The sequence below is a fragment of the Capsicum annuum genome, chromosome 8 (genome assembly GCF_002878395.1).
Source record: "Capsicum annuum cultivar UCD-10X-F1 chromosome 8, UCD10Xv1.1, whole genome shotgun sequence".
Lineage (NCBI taxonomy): Eukaryota > Viridiplantae > Streptophyta > Magnoliopsida > Solanales > Solanaceae > Capsicum > Capsicum annuum.
In genome coordinates, this window is record NC_061118.1 from 164,081,788 (window position 1) to 164,103,159 (window position 21,372).

The following is a 21,372-nucleotide window of genomic DNA, read 5'->3' on the forward strand; positions in this document are numbered from 1 at the left end:
GGAAACTTATAGCTTTTGTAACAAATTTTTATGTACAGGTTCCGTTTCGCCTCACTAGAATGCTTGTAAAAGCAATGGAGGTTAGTGGTATAGAGGGAAATTTCCGGTCAACATGTGAGAATGTAATGCAAGTTCTCCGACTGCATAAAGATAGTGTTATGGCTATGATGGAGGTAAATTTTTGGCATCATATTTTACCTTGTAAAATATATTTCTCTTGGTCGGAATGGGATCACACTATAATGGCATGAATATTGATTGGTCTATATTGAACTCCTTTTTCCTGTACGCTTATGGGCTGTTTTCTAGTCCAGAAAGATCTCAAATCTCGACTATGCTATCTTCTGAAGAGCACAAATGGGTGATACAAAAGTGTTCTATCTAATTCTAGTAGATTTGGATCCAACTGGAGTTGGAATGGCTTGAATGATTGAAAAATTAGAATCTGTCAGTCCTTAAATTGCCATGTTGAACAATTGAAAGCCTTAATTAAGACTAGTAAATAACTGTTACTGCAAGTTGAACTCAAGAGGGAAAAGAGGAACACTTTTCATGAGTTTGAGATGCTTGTTTTCAATTCCTTGAATATATATGTCTAGGTAGCTCTAGAATGAGGAGTTTGTCATTTTTATCTTGTAATGATGTAAATGTTTGTTACATATTCACTTTATAAGCTTATTTCATTCCTCTGTGTCTTTTTTTTTTCTTTTCAGGCCTTTGTTCATGATCCACTTATAAATTGGCGTCTTTTCAATTTCAATGAAGTTCCGCAAGTGTCCACACTTGCCAGTGCACATGTGCCTCCAGTTGTGAATAGTGAGGAGTCCTCTTCAAATAGAGAGCTTCTTCAGCCACAAAGGGGTGCAAGGGAGAGAGAACTGCTTCAGGTTCAAATCAATTATGCTTGTGGAGTATTCTGGGGATGAATGCGTCATGCTTACAGTTTTATTTCTTTTTTTAGGCGGTCAATCAATTAGGTGATGCCAATGAAGTTCTAAATGAACGTGCTGTCGCTGTCATGGCTCGAATGAGTAATAAACTCACTGGACGTGATTTTTCTGCTACCTCTGCAACTTCAAGCTCTCTACAGCATGCACTGGATCACAGTACGTTGATTTCTGGAGAGACGCGTGAAGCAGATCATGGTTTATCAGTGAAACTACAAGTCCAAAAACTTATTCAGCAAGCGATGTCTCATGAAAATCTTTGCCAAAATTATGTTGGGTACGGTCCTGATTCCCGTTGCACCTTGGTTTCCTTTTTGTTTGTTCTTTTAGTTAAGCTATTAAAGGCTGCTGACTTGCACATTTGGTGTTTGAATGTTGTTTAAAATTTTCACTCTTGATCTTTGTGATGAAATTTCATGTAAAAAGGTGCAAATTCTAAATCTGGTAAAGTGGTGCTTTTGACGAATTAGAATTTTAACTGCAGTATAAGAGAGTTGTGTATTTTGTTCTTTGCTCTTACATGGTTGCCTTATTCTTTATTTCAGGTGGTGTCCATTTTGGTAGGTTCCGGGTGACAATTATCTGTATATATGTACATAGTGTTTCATCATGTACATAATTTAGAGGTCTATGTAAAGTCCTAAGTTAATGGTAGCCATTTGTTGTATTAAGCAAGTCAGCTTATCGGCTGTATGTAATGTAAGCTCCAAGAGGAAGTTCAATAAGACTGGTAAAGAGTCCTAGAGTAGTGAATATTTATTTGTACAGCTATTTACATAGTGAAATGAATCCTTGTGAAATAAAGTTGGTTGTCTGCATCTAAAGCCTTTTGTATTCCTGATCTTGATTGATGATGAATGGAGAGTAGTAGTTGCTTTCCAGTCACCTGGTCTGATGGATCTCTTTCTCTTGTGGATTATTGAATGGATTGATCGATGATCTTTTCATGTCTATTCATCTGACTGAACCTAAAAAAGATTTATCTTATATTCATTTTACAAAAGATGTCAATTCACTGATGAATCTGGATTATCTCATTTTCTTCAGTCTTCCATGTGCTATTTGAGGATCAAGATTTTGTGCTGCAGGAGGGCTGACAGTATGAGCCCTGCTTCCTTTCCCCCCCTCGATTTTGTCTATGGCGGGATTTAAACTCGTGATGTGCACCTAATTCACATGTAACTTGGTGCACTTTATCAGTGGTCAGTGTCCTGGAGGCATAAAACAAACTAATATTAGGAATTTCCCAAGTTTTCAAGCCTGAAAATGCTGCTATTTAAATGCTTTGAGCAGCAAGATCATGGTACTGTGTGGTAATATGGGCGTCCTGCTTATTTTAGGGTGGGGGACTTATGCCTTTGGGGTGGGGGGGGGGGGGGGGGGGGGGGGTTGTGGGTGGGGGGGGTGTTCGGGGGGGAATATATTTATAGTTGGTAAATATCTACATCAAGAATTTTAATAATGTATGTATGCTCGATGCCGGCAAAAAATATGAATTTATGTTTAGAATATTCACAATTATTGGCTATTATTGATTATTAATTTATTATTATTTTAGTTACCATACTATTGGGTGGATGGAATTGGATAGATAGGGATATTTTATAGGTTAAGGTATTTCATATGTTAATCTCATTTTTTATATGACATAACTTATCCCATCATTTATATTAAAATTGATGGGATAAAATAATACCCATTGATAAATACAAGATAAAATAATCCTGTGAAACCTCTTGAGATTATTCCTCCTCTGACGCCCCGTAGAGTATTTATTGTCCACTTATTATCCCTTATATGAACTTTTCATGAAGGAGATAAGATTGCTTGTGTACAATTTGAATAGATGAAAAATGAGTTTTTATAGATATTTTATGCATTGAAATAAAGATCTTTCGTGAATAAATGGAGTAGTCGCCCTCCCCGTCAATTGGCTTAAGACTTGATCAAATACAGGTAGTAATGGTACACCCCAACTATTATTCACGTTCCAAATAACACGTTTTTTTTTCTGTGTGTGCAAAATAACAGGCTCATTGAATGACTCAAAATTTTGTCTGGGTCATAATGGCCAATGAAAAAAGACCGTTAAGTTAGGCAAACCAGCGCCTTTTTCACTTGTCCCTCCGTTTTAAACGAACTTTGTGCACATCTGACTTCCTACTTTCTTTCGGACAGACACTGACAAGTGACAGGGATGAGGGACCCCTCTACTACTAGGGTTTTACTATATTTTTTTCCTAACTAAACCCCTCTGGACTCTGACTCTTCCTGGTAATGTAGTACCATATTATATACACTAACATCCGTACTGTTTTTAAATTATTCTCCTCCCTCTGCCTTGTAAACTCCACACATACAAGAAAAGAATTTATGTTACAAGATCTTGGCGGAGTTTTCTATCATACCCCCCTCTAGTTATTTGGCAGCAGGTTCTTTATTTTATTTTTTTTCTTAAAGCAAAAATTTGATAAATCTTTTCTGGGGTTTTGGTTTTCTTTCTAAAGATGGCAGTAGTGGGAGATTTAGCTTTGATGGGCACAAAGATAAGTCCAAATAAGTTAGTTGGTAATTTGGAGAAAAGGGTATTTGGTTTTCCAGTTTTATTAAGTTCAAGATTTGTTTTTTCTCATGGTAGAAAACTTGATGTCAGCAAATCAAGAACAGCAATTAGAGCGGTGATGCAAGTGGAGAAAATTCATAGTACAAGTGAATTGAATGAAGGGTGTTTGGGATTTGATGTTGTCTCAGAAAGGGAGGTTAAAGAAAAGGGATTTTTGGGGTTAAGGAAAACAAAACTTGTGTGTACAATTGGACCAGCTAGTTCTTCTTTAGATGAGTTGGAGAAATTGGCTATCGCAGGTATGAATGTGGCTAGGCTAAATATGTGTCATAATACAAGGGAGTGGCAGCAAGATGTGATTAGGAAGATCAAGAAGTTGAATCAAGAAAAAGGTTATAGTGTAGCAGTTATGATGGATACAGAAGGGAATCAGATACAAGTTGTAGATCATGGCTCTTCTTCTTCTGTCAAAGCAGAGGTAATCAACCAAATTCTTTAAAGCCCCTTTGTTATTTTTTGTTGTATAATGTTGTTCAGGTTAATTTCACATATGGTAACAATAGTTGACTGTATTTTCCCTTGAGCTGAGGTCTATCGGAAGCAACCTCTTTACCGTCAAGGTAGGGGTGAGGTCTATGTACACTCTACTCTCCCCACATCCCACTTTGTGAGAATACAATGGATATATCGTTGTTGTTGTTGTAACATTAAAGTATTAAAAAAAAATGTTTTTTGTCATCTTAAATTAATTGAACTTTTCCCAAAGGTCTTGCTCAAAACAATAGGAGGTCAAATTTCCAGCTGTGAGTAATGGTGTTTGCTTTTTCTTTTTTTGCTTCATTTGAATGCTTTTAGTTGTCTGTTGCTTTATAAAATGCAAGTCTTATAAAATGCAAGGTAAGACTGTGTACAATAGATCCTTGTGCTCCGGTTCTTCCCTGGACCCCATATATAGCAGGAGCTTTAGTACACCGTGTTGCTCTTTGGAGAAGTTACAAATGTTTGCATGGTTAATTTTTTGTTCTTGACTTGAAAATTGATCTTGGGAAATTCACACGTGGTTCTGTTACTTTATTGTTATAGTGGGTAAAACAAAAGTAGTTTTGTGACTTTATTGTTATATTGTGTACCTTAAATTAGCCCAATGTTGTAAAAGTGAAAGTTTGTAGTCTAACTTGAATTCTGTTGATGTTGTTCATTAGGAGGATTCAATCTGGTACGTTACTACTGAGAAGTTTGAAGGTTCTCGTCCATTTACAATTCAGGCTAATTATGAAGATTTTGCTGAAGGTAGTCTCATTGATAAAAAAATATATATTGTTTCCTGTTTTGGTTGTAAAAAGTTAGACTGAGGCTGAATTCTCTTTCTTCCTATTTAGGGGTCAATCCTGGTGATGAAATTGTCATAGATGGAGGAATGGCAACTTTTGAAGTCATAGAGAGAGCTGGGAACGACTTGCGCTGCAAGTGCACGGACTCCGGTCTGCTTCTGCCTAGAGCTAAGTTGAGTTTCTGGAGAGATGGAAAGATTTTAGGAAGAGATTATGATCTCCCAACTTTATCAGCAAAGGTCAGTAAATTTATTGCTTGATTTTTACTCATCAAAAAGATATATGCTCGAGTTTTGCTTAAATCGTGATTGTTTTTCTTCAACATGCTCTGGCTGAGTGTTTGAAATGTGACATAAATGATCCAATAATTGATGTCTAGGTGACTAGTTTTAACCATTTTGAACATTTATTGAACTATTGAGGTTTATTTCAATCATATGAAGGTTGTAGCCAGGGTGAATTTTGAACCTTTTATCCTTCTGTTCTGTTGAGAAAACGAAATTCAAACCTCTCTGCACAGTTTATGATCTAGCGCAGCAATTGAATATAGTTGCGAATTTCTGAATGAGTTCTATGTTCAATATGAATCTCTAATCTTGCTGATGCGTGCGTACTTCATGATCTGCAGGATTGGTCAGACATTGCGTTTGGAATATCTGAAGATATCGATTTCATTGCAGTTTCATTTGTAAAAGATGCTGATGCAATCAAGCATCTGAAGGACTACCTCACAACTAAATCCCCCAAGTAATTACAGCTGTGAACAAAAGATTGTTTTTTTTTTTAACTTCTATTTTACTATAATTTTTCATATAGATTCAAAGTGTATTTTGGATCGTGAAATCTTTCTGAATTTAATCACAGGGCAATAAAAGTGTTGGCGAAGATAGAGAGCCTAGAGTCTCTTCGAAGGTTGGAAGAGATTGTTGAAGCTTCTGATGGGATTATGATAGCAAGGGGAGATCTAGGAGTTGAGATTCCGCTTGAGCAGATTCCATCTGTTCAGCAAGATATTACTTATGTTTGCAGGCAGCTCAACAAGCCCGTTATCGTGGCCTCTCAGCTTCTGGAATCAATGGTTGAATACCCAACTCCAACACGAGCAGAGGTACTAATCTTTTTTCCCTTGTGAAGCTTTCGCATTTTCTGTCTTTTGACAAAATTTTCCAGTCTCATAAATGTTACTAAGCTTTCTGTAAAACTTAATCTCTTCCTATTTTAGCCTTTGTCAGTACTTCCTAGTTTTCTTGTCAAAATCCCCGATAATGTATTACTATTATCATGACTATGCGCTCCTCTTTATCCATCTGATTATTATATTAGATAACTTCACTTCAATACATTTTCTCCTAGACCATATCTTTTGGGCGGGTTCTAGTTTGATAACTACTAGCTAATCTAGCCAGCAATAATCACAATTTTTTTTTATGTCATAGGTTGCAGATGTTTCTGAAGCGGTACGACAGTATGCTGATGCATTGATGTTATCTGGTGAGTCAGCCATTGGCTCATACGGAATGAAAGCTCTTTCTGTCTTGCGTACAACTAGCACTCGAATGGAACAATCATGTCGTGAAGAGAACAGGCAAACTTCATTGCATCAGCGCAAACTTGGAGTATCTTTGCCAGATCAAATTGCTGAGCAGATCTGCAATTGTGCAGTTGAAATGGGTACTTCCCTCTCCTTCCCGTAGCTGCATCATGAGTATGTTTTTACGTGTCAAGAATTGCATATTTTGTTGTGAAGAATAGGTTGCTGAATATAAAATTTAAAAGAATGGAAGGAATAATGATCGATTTTTTGGTTGGTACAAAAGTCTTGAAACCCCTCTTTGACAGTGTATGCTTTCGTTTTATTTATGGAATTAGATCTTTAACACACTCCTCATGTGTGGCCTGATTCTTTGTCATTTGGCTGATTTTGTGAATATTCTAGTTTTCTGTTAATGGGTGACAGTGAGATTTGAACTCATAACCTTTTGCCTGCTTTGATATCATATTGAATTGTGTAACCATCTCAGGTAAAATCTTAGACAGTTACGGCGAGCATACCTTTTTATGTTCTTGATTATATTATGTCTCAACAACATGTTTGTCTTCGATCTCAACCAATTTCCTTTTACATATTCCAGCCGACAACCTAGGGGTGGATGCCATATTTGTGTACACAAGGCATGGGAAGATGGCATCTCTTCTTTCACGCAACCGTCCAAATCCTCCAATATTTGCCTTCACGAACGACAACAGCACTCGGATGGCTCTCAATTTGCAGTGGGGAGTCACTCCCCTTCTCACGGACCTGTCAGACGACATGGAAGGAAACGTTAAGAAAACTGTCGAACTTATAAAAGGAAAAGGGGGGATGATAAAGAAGGAGGATGCTATTTTGGTGGTATCAGATATCATTCCAATTTCTACTGCCCAGACAATTTTCCAGTCCATTCAGGTTATGACCATATCATAGGATATCTTCAAGCAGATATTGCATGATGTTTGGAAGAGAGATTTTATTTTTACTATTTTGAAGACACTACTTTGTTGTATGCCATATCCTTTTCATATCAAGCCAAGCAAGTTCTTCAACTTCAGCTCTCTGTTTCTTGCTATTTTCTCAAATTCACTATTCAATTAGTTGATTAGTAACTAAATGAGATATTTAAGACATATAAAGGGTAATTTAGACAATTACTCTTATGATTGTGGCTTTTGAATGTGTTTTTAATAGGAGCAACATTTTGTCTTTGCTCAATGTTCTGCACAGTAGTGAGGATCAAGTTGAGCTAAATGTAACATCATTGAATAGAAAATAATGTAATTAATTACTTGTTAAAAATGTACTCCCAAATTTTTCAAGGAATAAGTGTCAACAACACATTGCGTTTAGGGGTGACAATGGTGTGGTGCCGGTTTTTTCTCCACATTATCTTTAAATTCGCATAAACTCGTCCCACATTCATAACCGCACCGCACTGTCCCATATTTTTGATTTTTGCTTTTTGCTTTTTTGAAAAGTTTGTAACTCCACTGAAAATCATAATATTTTCAATAGTAGGAAATAGTAACAATCAATTTCTAATACATCATTTTTCATTAAGAAATTATCAGAGAAGTATCACATGTACAAGTAATGATCAAATATCAAATTTTCATTAAGATGAATAAAGAAATTATAAAATTATTTATTTGTAGTGTTGTACATGTTTTAAGTATTATAAAATTTTAAGCGAAGAATACATATAATTTTAGGTAGATTTACGAGAATAATACTAATTTTTAACTTTTTTTTTTGTTTAAACCCACATATACTCGCAATTCGCCCCGCCCTATTTAAAAAAAAAAAAAAAAAGAGACTTATTTAAACCCGCCCCACATCCGCACCGCACCTACATAGTCTTAAAACTCACACCGCCCCACATAGCCTAAAACCCGCACCACCCCGTCGCCATCTTTAATTGCGTTGTGTTGTGCATGTTTTTGCACGGCTCTATATTATCAATTTTTTAAGTTGGTGATTGCAACAATATCTGTTTTATTTTATTTCATTACTTTTTTTGTTTTTAGTTCAAGGATTTATTTTTAAACATTCCATATGAAGATGAGGCTGAGCCAATTAAAAGAAATGCATTGAATCCAAGTTGGTTAAGAGACTTTGAGCAATTGAATTTCAATTGTACTGGCCAAATTTGCATTGTATGCTTCACGTGTCAATTTTTGTACAAAAAAGAAAATTGATTTTTCCTTCCTTCCCCATTGATTGATTTTGTTTGTTTAACCCATCGTAGGGATAAACTCTCTTTTTTCTTTTTAACCATTTAATACTCAATAAACTAAGATGGGTAAAATATTTCCTGTAAAAATTTATGAGATCACAAACATATTTCTATCAATTTTTGTGATAGATTGGTTGTAGCAAGAGTTGAGATAGAGATAGATTGAAGCAGAATTGGGGGAGGTATTGAATAAGATGTGTCACAATTTTATTTCACTGGGGATATATAACCCTAGATAGAAGATTTGTTTATCGAGGATAATTGGAACTGAAGATTAGTATGTAGTCAAATATTGTCGTACTTTAAGTGGGAGAGGCGGGTGTACTTCCACTCGTCCCTTCTCCTCCGTATTAGCAAATAGTGTTTAATAGCAACCACAATTTTTTATTAGATTTTTATTCTCCAATGATTTAAATGTCTGTTAGACTGTTACTTCATTTACTATTTATTTTATCATTTATTCTCATATTCTCTTGCAATGATGCTTCGAATATTCCATAAAGATAATGACAAAATTTACATATATCCTCCTCAAACTTCACTTTTAAAACTACATATTATATTGGGTTTGTTATTTTCTTACGAGGAGCAAAAAACTGTTTTTCTTTCTATAATTGCTACAAAATAACAGCCCTGTTATTTTGTCATACATGAATGGAAGCAATAATCAAATTGCTATCGTTGGTTATTGACCGCTATTAGTAGCCTTCTCGACCACCTCACAATAATTTGTAATTAATCTTATAGGAAATAATATAGTATTAAAATAATCAAACATTTTTATTACTACTATTTAATACTGTACTGTGTTAACCATTATTCTATTTAATTATCTATACTATCACTTGAGTTGGCATTCATGTGCATGTTATCTAGTGGAAATAATATTTGACAAACTCAACATCGAAATACATTTTAATATAAGAGAACTAGTTTAAATAGGAAAAAAGAAAAAATATAATATTTGAGTTATGAAACTATAGAAAAATGATAGTTTAAATGTGTATATTATTATTGACTGATATAGTTGGGACTTTTGTGGTGAATGTAATAAATTTCTTCTATCCACGCTATTACAAGTAAATTATAGATTCTGGCGAAATTAATTTGCTATAAAGTGCTACTTCTTTTGACGTTTTCTTCATTTAAATTTATTTGTCTGATTTGATATACAATTTATGAAAGTAAAATAATTTTTAAAATTTTATTAAAAGACATGTTAAATATTTTAAAAAATATTCTTTATGTGGGACGAGACATCATCTTTTAATAAAGACACTAAATAAGAAAGGCAAAGTATTTTATTTATGAGATGAGAATCAAATTGTTTCCTAAAATGGTCAAACAAATATATTTTCAAATAGTATTAGTTAGTTACAAAAAAGAAAATTGTGGTTGGTTGGTAAGGTGGTAGCGTAAGTAATTACGTTGGATGGCGACACACATGATCAGTGCTTTTATGGCTACAAATTTGCCAAATCATTGCACAAAAATTGTAAGGTACAACGGTGGGGTGAGAAACAGTAAAACTACTGCTGCCGTTTCACTAATGAGGTTTCTTGAATTTTACTACATCTAAAAATAAATTTTGATCATCCGAAAAAAATGGCGTCTTTACAGTTGTTGAAGTCTCCATTATCATTTTCTCAGTCAAATTCTAGTCGTTTTATTGCCACTATGGTTCGAAGGAGGATATTGGGTGTGAGGTGGTTTCAAAGGAAAAATCCAATCTTGAAGAAATTTGTTGATACTAAGTTTAGGGTTAGTTGTAGAGTTCAAGATAGTGAAAATCAGAGTAATGGTAATCTTTTTTAAATTGGGGTTTTGTTTCTAAAAGTTGTGTTCTTTTTAATGGGTTTTTGTGTGTGTGTGTGTGTGTGTGTGTGAAACTTGATTTCATCTTTAGCTGTTTTTTGCTGTTCCAATGTTTTCTCTTTTTTTTATTCTTGGAGATGATGTGGTTGATAGTAAAGATATGTTATCTATTGCATGCTAGAGGGAAAACTTGTACTCCTTTCGTCTGTCGTATTTTTCTTTTTAGGCTGTTTCAAAAACAATACCTCTTTCCTTTTTTGCCAACTCTTCCATGCGACCTGTTTGTACATTCATCTTAACTTTAGTTTAAGATTCAAATGTCTGTCTTTACTTTTTAAAACTTCGTGTCAAGTCAAAACTAGGCAAACAAATTGAAATGGAGGGAGAAAGTTCTCTGAGTGATAGCTAGACACTAGGCTTTGAGAAAATGAGTTAGGTTGCATCTTTGGTAGCTAGATTATATGGAAGTTTCGATTAGTTAAAATGAATACTGTATCAGTTACGAGGTTCCCCTCTACGGGGTTCAGTGGATTGAACGTGCAGGCTGTGAGAATTAAGCAAAAAGATAAGTATTTGAAGTAGTTTAGGTAAAGAAGGAAAGCATTAAAGGGAGAATTATATACTGGACTGTCTATCAGGTGGGCTATCCTTCATTAGTCAATTCCATAGCGCTAAAGAAATTTAGCTTCTGCTGTGAACTAGCTATATTGCTTAAGCTTGAATCCCTTAAAGACTGCATCCAAATTTGGTAGTCAAGTCCTTGAAGTTCCATCAACTCTGGCTTCTCATTACAAAGACTTCTGAATGTAATAGGTTGTGATTGTTGACTTGTCTCATGGCCATAACGAATCACTCAAACTATCTGGAAGCTTCCAATTACACATTGTCTTGAGCTTCCTCTTTCTCTTTTGAAAAGACCTTAAATCCAATGTTGGTTATCACAGGTGAAGAACCTACAGAGTCATTGTTTATGAAGGAGTTGAGAAGACGTGGCATGACTCCAACTTCATTGCTTGAGGAGACAAACACAAACATCAAAGAAGAAGAGCAGGCAAATTCTAGGGAAGAAGATGGAGGTGTCTATCGCAGAAATGCAGTGTCAACAGATTCTGGAAGAAATTTGACTAATCAAAGGGAACAGTCTATGTCACTGAATAGTGAAGGCCTTGAGGTGGGCAGGTTTCCTCCTTATACATTATTTGAATTTTGGTTCAAAATGTTCATGTACAAGAATAAAGTCGTGCAATTGGTTCTTGACCTGATACATTATGAGTCTCTCCCTCCACCTTATATTTATCCCATTTTGACTTGGATAAATAATAATATTAGTTGTTGCCGTTTCTTGACTTTGTGTTTTGAAGAATAAAATAGAGGAAGAAGTGTATTGAGAAGTAAAACTTTTTCTTTGATTAAGTAAGATTAGACTGAGAAGTATGACTTACCAAAGGGAAAGTAGGAGTTTTCTATTTTAGGAGAGGGTTACAATTGTGTAAACAACTGTTCAAACAGAAATCACATGAAAGATGTGCAAAGAGTCATTGTCTATTTTATTTTACACATTTTATGACTTCACTTAATTTATATCAACAATATTTGGGTTTGTAACTAATGAACACCCATCTTTATATGCTATATTTGCAGGGTTTGATTCCACGGGCAAAACTCTTGCTTACTCTTGGTGGGACATTCTTTTTGGCATTTTGGCCGTTGATCCTTGTAACTATTGCAGCTTTCTTGGCTTTATACCTGGTAAGTGATTCCTGTGATCTTTGGTTTGCATCCTTATGACGTCTTTGTTATAAAGAAGCAACGGCAATTAGTTAAGTTGTGTATTTTAATCTACATCGTATGTTGAATCAAATATTGAGATTTAGGAAATTACTGGTGGTATGTGCTTATTGCTGTAACCATCATCTTACGAGGGATTGCCTAGTCATAAATACCCATTGGCCTTGGATTTTGTGGACAGAAAGAAATAGGAGATATTTTGGGGTATCAACTCCCTATCAAGTCAGCGGTTAATGTATCTCTTTAGCTGGCATAATTTGTCCCTTGTAGATTCTCATACAAATTTTTGAATTTTGTTGGCTGCCTGATCCTAGAATAGCCTCCCATGTAATGGAGTTAGCTCAGTTGTGCCATCAATACTTCTTAAAAAGAAAGACCCTTCAACCTGCCACCTTATATTTGGAGGATAGAGTAACTAACAGAGGGAAGTGGAGAAGGGCTATCATTGAACTCCTGAGTAAGGGGAGTCCGGGGGATGGGCTTTACCACATTAGACAAGAAAATAATTTGCAGCTATCATTACTTTTCTAATGGGATGTGAAAGATACCATGACTGCTTTGAGGTACTGTCATTGTTCTTGGTAGAAAGAATTAAAGATGATTAGTTACAGCAAAATGTTGCAAAACTATTGGTAATAGATTGTTCTCATTGAGTGCAATGTTCAATTTCAATTTCAAAAAGAAAAAGAGTGCAATGTCAAAACTGTATGAGAGTCTCTGTTTATTGAATTTACACGCATATCATGATGTTGATTATATAAGTTGGGGATGACAAAAAAAGGGCAGCCCGGTGCACTAAAGCTCCCACTAGTCCCGACCACAAGGATCTATTGTACGCAGCTTTACCTTGCATTTTTGCCAGAGGCTGTTCCCAAGGCTTGAACCCGTAACCTCCTGATCACATGACAGCAACTTTACCCATTACTCCAACTTTACAAATGGACAGAATTTTGACCGCCAGGAAAGTAGGGAAAAAGCAAAGAAGAGCAATTTTTTCCAATAAAAGAAAATAAAACATGTGATGAGTTAAATATACCTCGGGTGTTATTTGTTTTTATGGAAGTTAAATTTGATGCATATTTAGCCCGCTAACTCACGTTTTTCATATGTTTTTTCGGATGCATTATAATCACTCGCTAGTTTTTTCCATGTTCTTAATTCACCATTGGCTGTTTCCTTTTCTTTCGGCAGTATTTTGGACCTTCATTTGTCCACTATGCAAGCAACAGATCAACAGATCCACCACCATATGTTGATCCTTATGTACTACTCGAAGAAGAGAGGCTATCAGAGACAGCTCCCCGTCTAAATTGAGTTGCTGCTAATTTCATGAAGTTATACTGTTCAAAAGTCTTAAAGGTTTCCATTGCTAAATATATTTGCCATATTATTTTCTGGTTTGACATTGCCATGATAGCTAGAGATACTCTAGTTGGCTGAGAAATCTTGTTTCTATGACTGTAAAATTTGTAAAAATGAGCAAAGAGATAAGATTTCCTGTTCTGAATCCTGTACTATATATCCTTTATATTGATCCTGATCCCTTTGATGGGAAGTCTCCAGAAATTCTATACAAGTCAAGCACGTTATGATCGCCATGAATAAGGATATATTTGATGTGAGAGTCTCAGGTGGTGTTTTTATTCCCTCAAAGAATTATATCTTGAAACAGGTCTCATCAGAGGGTGACATTTAAGTGTTGTTAGGGAAAGGCGAGTTTTAAGTGTTGTTACAACTTGTGATACATCATTAGCAGCTTTAAGTTCTGGGTTGTTTGCACAACCAGTGGTCCAGCTGCTTATGCAGTTTTTTTCTCTATGTACCGACACACATTTTATGTAATTTGCATCAATGATTTTAGTGATTCTAATTTCTATATACTCGATGGGACTTGAAATCCTAATGTCACAGTTGTAGTAATAGCATTAAAAGCTTTACTGTGGAATAGATTTCATATCCATCTCGCAAGGTATTCAAAAGACATAATATTTCAGTGTGGGAAATCTGAATAAACTCAAGGTGTTCAAAAGAGTCCTTAAATAATGCTCATTTCTTTCATTCTAATTGCACGATTAGGACTAAGGGAAATGTTTCAATAAATCATTACCCGTACCTATGCATACATAATTGTATCTGTGTGCAATAAAACATGGATTTCATATCATTAAATCTAAATGAAACCTATAGCAACTTTTCATGATTAAGTAGTAATTATTGTATGAGGACTACCAAAATTCTGTTAAGGCCAAATCTGGGAAATGAGTCTTAAAGATGGTACAAGAGCTTATGCCTATAGCAACTTTGTAACACCAGATTTAGTTAATCAGGCTTGCAACATAGTTGAATGTTGCCTTTGATTAGTGAAGGCAGACCATTCTGTATGTCACTAAAAGAAAGGAAGGTTGGAGAGGGGGTGGGGGGAGTTCTTGTCTTCCTTTCTTATTCTCTCCACATTAGCCGCAGGAACCTCAAGAACGAGAATGGAAGGGCTTGAATTTCTGGACAGATTTGACAAGGCCTTGAACAGATCCAGCGGCAGCAAGAAGTGAGATAATCAAGCACACAAAACTCAGTACGTTCAACCAAATCCAGGTAAATGAATTTTTAGGAATCTTGGCTTGTGAAATGTACATCTGAATGGGGAAATAGACAGTGAGTGGCCAAAATGAGGCTGCTCCCAGAAGACCGAGAAAATCGTTGAAGAATGGCAGTAACATGGCTAATATGGTTGTGAATACCACATATGCAGTTCTCCACACGAGCCTGTAAAAATTGAAATTGAACAACCCCAAGGGCCAAAGGTTAATAATGTATTCTTTGGTTATGAATTTGCTTTCTGGCCATTTCTGTTTGCTCCAACCCTCTACAAATCCAAAGATGGGCTGACAGAACACCTGCAAACATATTATCAAACTGAGCTTTTGCTTTGGGATTTAAATTGATCCGTTATGTGACATGTGCACCTAAGGATATGACCTATTAGTCAATGAAGTGGATGAAAACTATGGGAAATCAGAGTGCAAATTTCGGCAAAGAAAACCTTCCGTTAGCCAGAGCCTTAGTGGATAGAGTTCCTCAGTGATTGTGCTTCGAGGTAAAAGGTGTCAGCAGAATAGTCGATGGCTGCATAAGCTACTCCAGACACCGCCATTATTGGAAAAGAAACAGAAAGAAACTACCAATGGATGTGTTTATGATGTTTGACGTTACCTGGTAAGCTCCAAAAAGATGAACCACAATGCATACATTAGCGATATCAACAAGCCAAAAAGGTTCATAGAATCCGAATCCTGTTAAAAAGTTTCCAGGCGCTTTGTTTCCAAATGCAGCATATCCTAGAAGTCCACAGAGTGTGTAAAACATTGTTGACACAGAGATACCAGCAAATGTAGCTTTCTTCATGGTCTTATTTTCTGGTGGATGGGATTTCAGTGTGTCCTGTTGAATTTCAGTTGGGAAAAAAAAAACATGTATTAAGTGGACTGGAAAAGTCTTTTAAACTGAAACAAAGTGGTTGTTAAAACAAAAGTGCTTTGCCTGAATTTCAATAAGAACATTAGAGAAAGCATAGGCAAAGGCAATATCTCCTAGAGCAGAGAAGGTGTTCCACATCTTTTGTGTGCCTGACAAATCTTTTCCAACTGTTGTCCCTGTTAAGCTTGTGTTTCCACTTACTCCTTCCTCTTCCCATGTCAAATTACAAAAAAAACATTAGCGAAATCGAAGAAAAGGGAACAAGGCATGAGAAGGAAATAATGTGGAAAATGGTAACTAACTTGCAATCATGGCAATGGAGAGACCAAGTCCAATGAAGGAATAAGCAAAGGACATAACAGCAGCAATGATGGAAAGAAATGAAAGCCTGTGAAAATTTGGTATTTGGCATAGAAGGATTTGCAAAACACCAAATATAATTATGAATGGATTGTTGGACTCATGACAATCAGCATCATGACCATTCTTATGAAAGCAATTTGATCTTCCAATTGCCCTGATAAATAGAGAAACAAAGAAAATTAATCATGAAGAATTAGGATTGTTCACAAAACAAATAGAAAATTACTAATTGCTTACCCCATGCTAATGGATGTGGTGATTGCATATCCAATGGTGACACCAACAAGGTTACCATATTGAGCTAATCCACAAAGCTGGACTTTCCTTCCTCCTGTGTCGAGACAAGTAAAATTTTCATGTATTCTTTGCTAGTTATACATGTATTTTTAATAGGTTCATATGCTATTTTTCTCCATTCAAATGACTATTTAGAGTCCGTTTTATTTTAAATGAACTCAATTTTAGTAATTTTTGGACTTAAAACTCTGTGGACTCATTTGATAGAGTGTATAAGATAATACTGAATATGTTGTATTAGTAATAGTGGGAATAGTGATACTGGAATTATTTATTTATGCAGTGTTTGGTTTGATGCATTGAAAGCAATATGTATTGTTATATTTTAAAAAGAATATTGTTTGTTTACAAAAATACCCTCGACATATTATAATTGTGTACTTTTTTTGTAAAAGTTTATTATTCTTTTTTTTTAAATAAAAAAAAAAGTTATAACTAATTATTTACTTTAGAATTTTAAGATTTAATCATCCACTTACAAAATTATTTTTTTATTATCTTTTCTTTGTTTGTTCATCATTTGCTTGTTGTTCCCACTTTGTGTTGTTTTTAAGTTGGAGGGAGGTACGTATAACTTTTGGATGAGACAATAATATGATTATTAATAAAAAATTATATTTTATAGAGTATTAAAACTAAGTAGAAAAATTATTTTTATTTATGAATATCCTATTTACAAAATTAAAACTTGTATGCAATTTGTTTTTGGATTTTGACCAATAAATATTTTTTTGAGTTAATGGAATAGTTTTTTTATAACTAAAATTATTTGGAGGGATATTATTATTTTGATAAATTGAAAAGAAATAACTCATATTATATAAATTGAAAAAGATTTAGAAAAAAATTAAAGAAATTTGAGGACATTTTTGTAAATAATAATAAAATTTGTAAACTAATTTATTTGAATAAATTTATTAGTACAAATATAAAAAATAAAATTAAGAAAATAAAAAAATATTTAAGAGAATTTGAGGGATATTCTTGTTTTTACACATACTAATCCCATGGTATTAAAACTCATGTATTACTAATACCACCATATGTGATGTATTAGAAATACACCCTATAATATCATGTAGAGTGTATAACTAATACATGATATTAGTAATACATTGATCCAAAATCCGTATTTATTAATTAATACCACACTTAATACATGGACTATTTCTCCTAATACGGCCTATCAAATGACCCCTGTATGTCCTTCATGTTAAGATTCAACCACAAAATTATCAAAGTACGAAAACTGATCAATAAAAAATCCACCCAAGTGCATCTTTGGCTACGTTAATTGAATTGAAAAGCCAAAAGACAAAAGTAATTCTTCCGCTCCATTTTATGTGTTACTCTTTTTTATCTGTCTGTTTAAAAAAAAGATACTACTACTTTTATATCTAGCATCACTTGATTTTAAACTGCATATTTTATAGTACTTAATGGGAACCATTCTTTAGCAACGCAAATATCATGACATACATAGCAAAAATCACAAATTTCAAAAACGTAATTGTCGTATTAACAAAGTTTTAAAATCTTATTTTGTCACAAAAATTGAAACCGAAGAAATAGTCAAAAAGAATTGGGGCGGCATAATTCAGGGAGAAATATAATGAAAGAAGATAAGTAAATCATAAATGAAATTTTCCATCCATATCACCAACAATGGCTTTATATGCAAAAATACTCAAATAGTCATTAATGGTTCACAACCAACAACCACTTTCTTATGTTCTTTTGTTTTCCTGGGAAATTGACGTGTACCAGATTTATATTGGCAAAGGAAAAAAAAATGGAACACAGCTATATTTTTATTTATTCTCTCTTGAATTATCTCGAAGGTGTGAACTGAATTTGGTTATATACACAAATAAGTTTAACCACTTCTCTTTTTTTTTTTTTCTAGTAAGGGCAATTTGGTAATTTAATTACATCCTGCTAACAACATATAGTTTTGCGTTACGTTTAAATATTATCATTTGAAATAAATTGAAAAATGATTTCATGTTTCTTTTTTTTAATCCTAACAATCATTAAATTGTTGGATTTTGTGCATATATGAGATACGTGGCATTTGAATATATGGTGACCACAATCAAGACCTACAAATATATTGTCAAACCGTTACTAAATAATCTTAAGAAAACATAGATGTTTTTAACTCAAAAACTAAAGTAAACTAAACTAAACTAAACTAAAGGTATAATTATCAATGAACATTTCAGGGGACACAACATAAATCCTGACTAGTTCAACTCGAAAATGTATCTCAAGTAACAACAAAAAAAATCCACTGCCTCGAGAGACGCGCAACTCAAAACTTTAAATGTCACACATCCAACACACAAATATTAAATACGTTCAACATAAGATTTATGATGTGTTGGAAATGAAAACAACACAAGCAAGTATATTTATTTTCATACCATATTCAGTATTATACTATAACTTAAACTCATACCTAGATGGGCTCGAACAGCATCCATATAGGTGTAGTTGCGCAAACCATCGGGGGCACGATAGCAATCGGCAAGGAGGAGAGAATTGAACCATGTTATAGCTGAGAAAGCAACGAGAGCAACTGGTCCAGCTATCCAACCCAACTGTGCTGTAGCCCATGCCAAAGATAACACTCCTGATCCTATCACTGCTGTTATGATATGGGCACTTGCAGTCAACACCGTTCCTACAAGTTCAGACAATTAACTAACCAGAAATTAAAATCACTTACTACCTTTTAAATCTTAGGAATCAACTTGTAGACATGAAAGAATACTGTTCATTAGTTTAACCAGATGAGAAGAATTCACAGAGTCAATTCCCATTTCTTTGGTTCTTTTTTTTTTCCTTCCATCCTCTACTTTTTTGAAGCAATCTTCACTTGCACCCTTTTTACTTGTCTTTTTTTTTTTTTTGTTGAAAAAAAAATAAAAAATTCCTTGTCCTTTTTTCTTTTCTATGCATTCGAAGAAAATTTATCATAACAATGATGTCAGAATCAACTTGTAGACATTCATTGATAACCATGACGACATTGTTCAACAAGATTTAGTTAGATGAAAAAACATTCACATACCCAATCCCCATTTCTCTGGGGTTTCTTTTCTCTTCTATTTTTTTATTTTGAAACATTCTTCACCTACACCCTTTTTTAGTTACTTTCTATTAAAAAAAAAAAAAAACTTTGTCCTTTTTTCCTCTTTTATATGTTTGAAGATTCTTCTTGAAGCTCCTCACAAGGGAAAAATTTTCATGAATGCATGTGAATAAATAGATTTGCATGATATAAATACACAAAGATGACTTTAGAAACTCCAACATTTTGATCTCTAAGAATAGAGATCTAGTGATAGATATATAAATGTTTGAAAATTTATTTATTTATTCCAAAAAAAAAAAAAGGTGAAGGAATATTTATATATGCACACAAACCAGTTCTTTTGGGGCGACCATCATCATCAAATTTGGAAGAATGATCAATTCCTCCACCCATAGAAACATTAAAAGTGTCCTCCATTTTCAAGCTAGTACTCATTTTTGCCTTGTTTAAATACTAGTAGAAAATTGTTGGTCACATAAAGAGAAGTAGACAAGCCAAAGGCTATATATATAGAAAGACTACTGGACAGACAAGTTTCACAATAAAAACGATTCTAGTAGGGGATTTTAATTTTTAATGATGTTATAAATTGGAATTATGACATGAACCTCTTTTTTTATTTTTTATGTTGTAAATGCGACAGCTGACTCCGGTCGTATTCAGTCCTATTTTTTTTTTTACTTTGCTTAGAATTCAGAGTCTATTAAGTACTCCCTCCGTTTCATTTTATTTATCTCAATTTAACTTGATACATTAATTAAGAAAAATAATTAAAAATATGATTAATTTATCATAATATTTTTATATTAAATGATGTTGACATTTTAATTTGAAGAAAAAATAATTAATGCAAAGAGTAAAACATGGAAAAAAATTGTCTCTTCTTGATTTGTGAAAAATACAAGTAAAATGAGAAATCAAATTAAAAAATTTGAGATAAGTAAAATGGGACGGAGGGAGTATTTAGTTTGTTCAGTTTTACTTACTTATATTTTGTGTTTCAAGAGTTAAATGTATGAACTTTGATCAATATTTAGAAACTATTTTATGACTTTGATAAGCATTTTATATTCTTTATCATATTATTAATATGAAAAGAATTATTATATATAGTATTTTTCATATAATTTTAAAATATCTTTAGTAAATTTTAAATTTAAAATACTTAATTAATTTTACCTAAATGATTCTTGTAAAGCAAAGCATGATAATTAAAATGAACCAAGGGGTGGTATTTATAATTTCAGTAATATATATTTGCATAGAAAAATTAGGAGCAATATTTTCCTCTTCTTCTTTCTTCGTCTTTTATATGTCAAATATTTCAATGTCAATTAGGGAAATGTGTCCAATTAAAATGAGATAGGAGAAGCACAAACATAGCCCTGGGATGTTATTCCTTTTATTCTAAAATAAATTATTTTTTTTGGCTTGAGTATATCCTTTAATAAATTATTCACTCCAAGAAAATTAAAGATAACTTTATTAATTTATTTTTAATTAATTTTATCTCTTTTCAAGTTGATATTGATTAGTATATTTAAACTCAAAGATATATTAAAAATACTGTGATCAAAATATTTTTAAAAGTGTAAACATGCAATTCACAACTCATAAAAAGCACTTCTAAAGTAATTTTTAATGGAGGGAGTACCCTTCAAAATAATATTAGATTTGGTCCAATATAATATTTGCGCATATATATTCAACCTTATATACGAAATATTATATTGTGGTTAAGTTTGCAATGATTTACAAAATTCTAGCTAGTGTTTGATCATATATATTATCAAAATATTACATTATTGAAATCAGATTTGAGAAAAAATTGGATTGAAGTTTTAAATGTGTATGATTATAGTTTCTGAGAACACATATTTCACTTCTTTTTTTTTAAGAATAAAATAAAATGCGACTTGTAATC

General features: G+C 33.5%; 4 protein-coding genes across 4 annotated transcripts in view; 3 read left to right on the forward strand and 1 right to left on the reverse strand.

The window, feature by feature from the left end:
- LOC107879481 (serine/threonine-protein kinase TOR) overlaps positions 1-1,765 on the forward strand; it is a gene marked incomplete at its 5' end in the record, with an annotated part of 33,503 nt that extends 31,738 nt beyond the window's left edge. The window contains 4 exon segments of the mRNA XM_047394993.1: positions 39-173; positions 714-887; positions 962-1,224; positions 1,493-1,765. Of these exon segments, the coding sequence (XP_047250949.1) occupies positions 39-173; positions 714-887; positions 962-1,224; positions 1,493-1,511 (591 nt within the window).
- Positions 1,766-3,083: 1,318 nt separating this feature from the next.
- Positions 3,084-7,429, forward strand: LOC107840161 (pyruvate kinase isozyme A, chloroplastic). Its single transcript, XM_016683913.2, has 7 exons — positions 3,084-3,988; positions 4,713-4,800; positions 4,890-5,080; positions 5,470-5,588; positions 5,706-5,949; positions 6,278-6,512; positions 6,974-7,429. The coding sequence occupies exons 1-7, from the start codon at positions 3,455-3,457 to the stop codon at positions 7,303-7,305; spliced, it is 1,743 nt and encodes a 580-aa protein (XP_016539399.1). The 5' UTR covers positions 3,084-3,454; the 3' UTR covers positions 7,306-7,429.
- Positions 7,430-10,072: 2,643 nt separating this feature from the next.
- Positions 10,073-13,721, forward strand: LOC107840163. Its single transcript, XM_016683917.2, has 4 exons — positions 10,073-10,412; positions 11,371-11,597; positions 12,068-12,175; positions 13,406-13,721. The coding sequence occupies exons 1-4, from the start codon at positions 10,217-10,219 to the stop codon at positions 13,526-13,528; spliced, it is 654 nt and encodes a 217-aa protein (XP_016539403.2). The 5' UTR covers positions 10,073-10,216; the 3' UTR covers positions 13,529-13,721.
- Positions 13,722-14,382: 661 nt separating this feature from the next.
- Positions 14,383-20,004, reverse strand: LOC107840162 (amino acid permease 6). Its single transcript, XM_016683914.2, has 7 exons — positions 19,781-20,004; positions 18,810-19,034; positions 16,289-16,382; positions 15,991-16,205; positions 15,752-15,897; positions 15,425-15,652; positions 14,383-15,108 (listed from the first exon to the last, which is right to left on the reverse strand). The coding sequence occupies exons 1-7, from the start codon at positions 19,881-19,883 to the stop codon at positions 14,683-14,685; spliced, it is 1,437 nt and encodes a 478-aa protein (XP_016539400.1). The 5' UTR covers positions 19,884-20,004; the 3' UTR covers positions 14,383-14,682.
- Positions 20,005-21,372: the final 1,368 nt, after the last annotated feature.